Consider the following 2,846-nt stretch of genomic DNA (forward strand, 5'->3'; position numbering starts at 1 on the left):
GGATGGGATGGGATGGGATGGGATGGGATGGGAAGAGAAGGCAAGGGATGACAGGCTGGGGATAGGGATGGGAAGGTATGGGAAGTGAAGGTGACAGGCTGGGGATGGGACCACCCAAACTGCTGGCAGGGTGGTGTCTGGGTGCCAGCCAAGCCATCGTGCCTGAGCTTGGCCAGCCCCAGTGCAGGGGGGCCGGTGCTCCTGTGCCCCTGTACCGCTGTGCCCCCGACCCCACATGGGGCTCATGGCCCTGGCGGGCACAGGCGGGCACCCAGCGGTACCTGGCACCTGAAATCCTGGATGAGAGCCTGGACCTGCAGGCCTGGGGCCGTGCCCTGCGCCAGGCCGACGTCTACGCCCTGGCCCTGCTGCTCTGGGAGATCCTGTCCCGCTGCCAGGCCCTCAGCCCCGGTGAGCACCCCTAGGGGTTCCCCCCTACTCCCTGCGGACCCCCCCGGCCCCACTGACCCCCTCCCTGCCCCACAGGAGCCCCTGTGCCAGCGTTCCAGCTGGCCTACGAGGCAGAGCTGGGCTCCAGCCCCACGGGGGCACAGCTCCGGCGCTTGGCCGCAGACGAGCGGCGGCGGCCGCTCATCCCCCCCGCCTGGCACCAAGCCCCTCAGGTCAGACCCCCGAGGGGGCACCCCCCGACTGGGTGCCCGAGGATGGCCCGGGGTGCTGAGGGTGCCGTGGGTGGGGGTGACCTGTGGGGGTCCATGCCCAGAGGGTCCCAGGGGTGTGCAGGGTGACTCAGGGGGCCCATGGCCAAGGGGGGGGTCCCTGCCTTGGTGCCCAGGGAGGTCTGGGGGTGCCCAGGGGGGTCCCAGTCCGGCGGTATCCCTGCTTGGGAGGGTGTCCCTATTTGGAGGTGTCCTACCCAGTGGGACTCTCCTGGGTGTGGGGGTGTTCCCCCACCAAGGGGGTCCCTCTGAGTGCATGGAGGGGGGTCCGACATCCCGGGAGGTCCCTGCTTTGATGCCCAGGGGTGCCTGGGGGAGCTCAGGGGTGCCCCTTCCCAGGGCAAGACCTCTTCTTGAGTGCCCAGGGGTGCCGAAGGTGCCAGGGGTGTCCCAGCCTGGGGTGGGTGTCCCTGTTTAGGGGATGTCCCTCTTTGGGGGTGCCATGCTCAGCGGGATCCCCTGGGCATGGGAGTGTTCCCCCTCCCCGCTGAGCCCACGGTGGGGGGGGGTGATCCCACAGCCCGGGGGGGCTCTGCCGGAGCTGCTGGAGGACTGCTGGGACCCCGACCCCGAGGCGCGGCTCTCGGCCGAGCGGGCGCTCCAGCGGCTGCAGCGCTTGGCTGCGGGTCCCGCGCCCCCCCCGGGGGACCCCGGCCCGCGACCACCCCCCTTTCGCCAGGTACGTGCGGGGGAAACGGAGGCACCGGGAGCGGCGGGGGAGGAGGGGGGGCGGGCGGGTGGGGGGACCCGGGAGAGGAGCCGCACTCTGACCACGCCCCGAGGGAGGGGCTACAACAGGCACCGCCTATGGGGAGGGGCCTGTTGCTAAGCCCCGCCCCCGCTTCCTGCCGGGAGGGGCCGCGGCCGGAGCGCAGGTGGGAGCGGAGCCCCCGAACCCCCCCGATCCACCCCCTGTGCACCTCAAAACCCCTCCAGCACCCCAAACACCTCCTGCACCCCGTTCTGCACCCCAACCCCCCCCGTGCACCCCAAAACCCCCCTGCACCCCGTTCTTCTCCCCAAAACCCCCCTGGGCACCCCAACCCCCCCTGCACTCCATTCTGCACCCCAAAGTCCTCCTGTGCACTCCAAAAACCTCCTGCACCTCGTTCTGCCCCCCAAACCCTCTTGTTCACCCCAACTCCCCCCTGCACTCCATTTTGCACCCCAAAGTCCTCCTGTGCACCCCAAAAACCCCCTGCACCCCAAAAATCACCCTGTGCACCCCAAACCCCTCCTGCACCCCGTTCTGCACCCCAAAAATCAGCCTGTGCACCCCAAACCCCACCTGCACCCCCAGACCCACCCAGGACCCCCAGATCCCCCCTGTGTAACCCCAATTTCCCCCGGCACCCCCAAACCCCTTGACTCCCCCATAACCCTCCCACATCTCGGGCTCCCCCCTGCACCCCCACATCGCCCTGTCCCCCCGGGGGGGGGACAAACACACACATGGCCGGGACCCCCCGAGCTGCCGTGGCTCAGTTTCCCCTCGGAGGCCGGGGGGGGTCCCCATGGCAGTGGGGGTCCCCACGGATCCTTCCTGCGGTATTGGGGGGTCCCCACTCACCCCGTGTGCCCCCCCAGGTCCCGGAGTCACCAACCATGTGGAACCCTGGTGCAGGTATGGGGGGGACACCCCAGAATGGGGGGGGCTGCCTTGACCCCCACTCCTGCCCCCTCCCTCGGGCAGTGACAGGTTGGGGGTCCCCCCCTCAATCTTCTCTTTTTTCCCCCCAGGGCAGCCGCCCCCCCCCAACCCCGTGTACCCCCCAAACCCCACGTACTCCCCCCAGGTGCCACCCCCCAACCCCGTGTATCCACCCCCCGGGGTACCCTCCAACCCTCTGGGGGGGCCAGGGCAGCCCCCGTACCCCCCTGGCCCCCCCCCGTACCCCACAGGCCCTCCCCTGGGCCCCTCGGCCCCCCCCCTGGTTCCACCCCTGCAGCCCCCCCACCCTGGGGTGCCCTCCCTGTACCCCCCCGGGCTGGACAAGAAGGCGGCCAAGAAGATGAAGAAGAAGATGAAGAAGGCTCAGAAGAGGCACAAGGTGGGGGGGGGTCACAGGGGGGGCACAGGGGGTCTCCCCCAGCCTCCCCCCAGGTGCTCATGGCTGTGCTGTCCCTCCACAGCGCTCTTCGTCTTCCTCCTCCTCCTCCTCCTCC

The 2,846-nt window shown here is 70.1% G+C and overlaps 1 protein-coding gene across 1 annotated transcript in view; it reads left to right on the top strand.

Moving 5' to 3' along the window:
- Nucleotides 1-2,846, top strand: part of AMHR2 (anti-Mullerian hormone receptor type 2) — an 8,776-nt gene extending 5,930 nt beyond the window's left edge. Inside the window, exons 9-13 of the mRNA XM_017839656.1 lie at nt 264-411; nt 487-623; nt 1,201-1,359; nt 2,268-2,731; nt 2,814-2,846. Coding sequence (XP_017695145.1) covers nt 264-411; nt 487-623; nt 1,201-1,359; nt 2,268-2,696 — 873 coding nt within the window. The 3' untranslated portion in view covers nt 2,697-2,731; nt 2,814-2,846. The remainder of the gene's footprint in view (nt 1-263; nt 412-486; nt 624-1,200; nt 1,360-2,267; nt 2,732-2,813) is intronic.

The sequence above is a fragment of the Lepidothrix coronata genome, unplaced genomic scaffold (assembly GCF_001604755.1).
Source record: "Lepidothrix coronata isolate B3197 unplaced genomic scaffold, Lepidothrix_coronata-1.0 Scaffold447, whole genome shotgun sequence".
Taxonomy (NCBI): domain Eukaryota; kingdom Metazoa; phylum Chordata; class Aves; order Passeriformes; family Pipridae; genus Lepidothrix; species Lepidothrix coronata.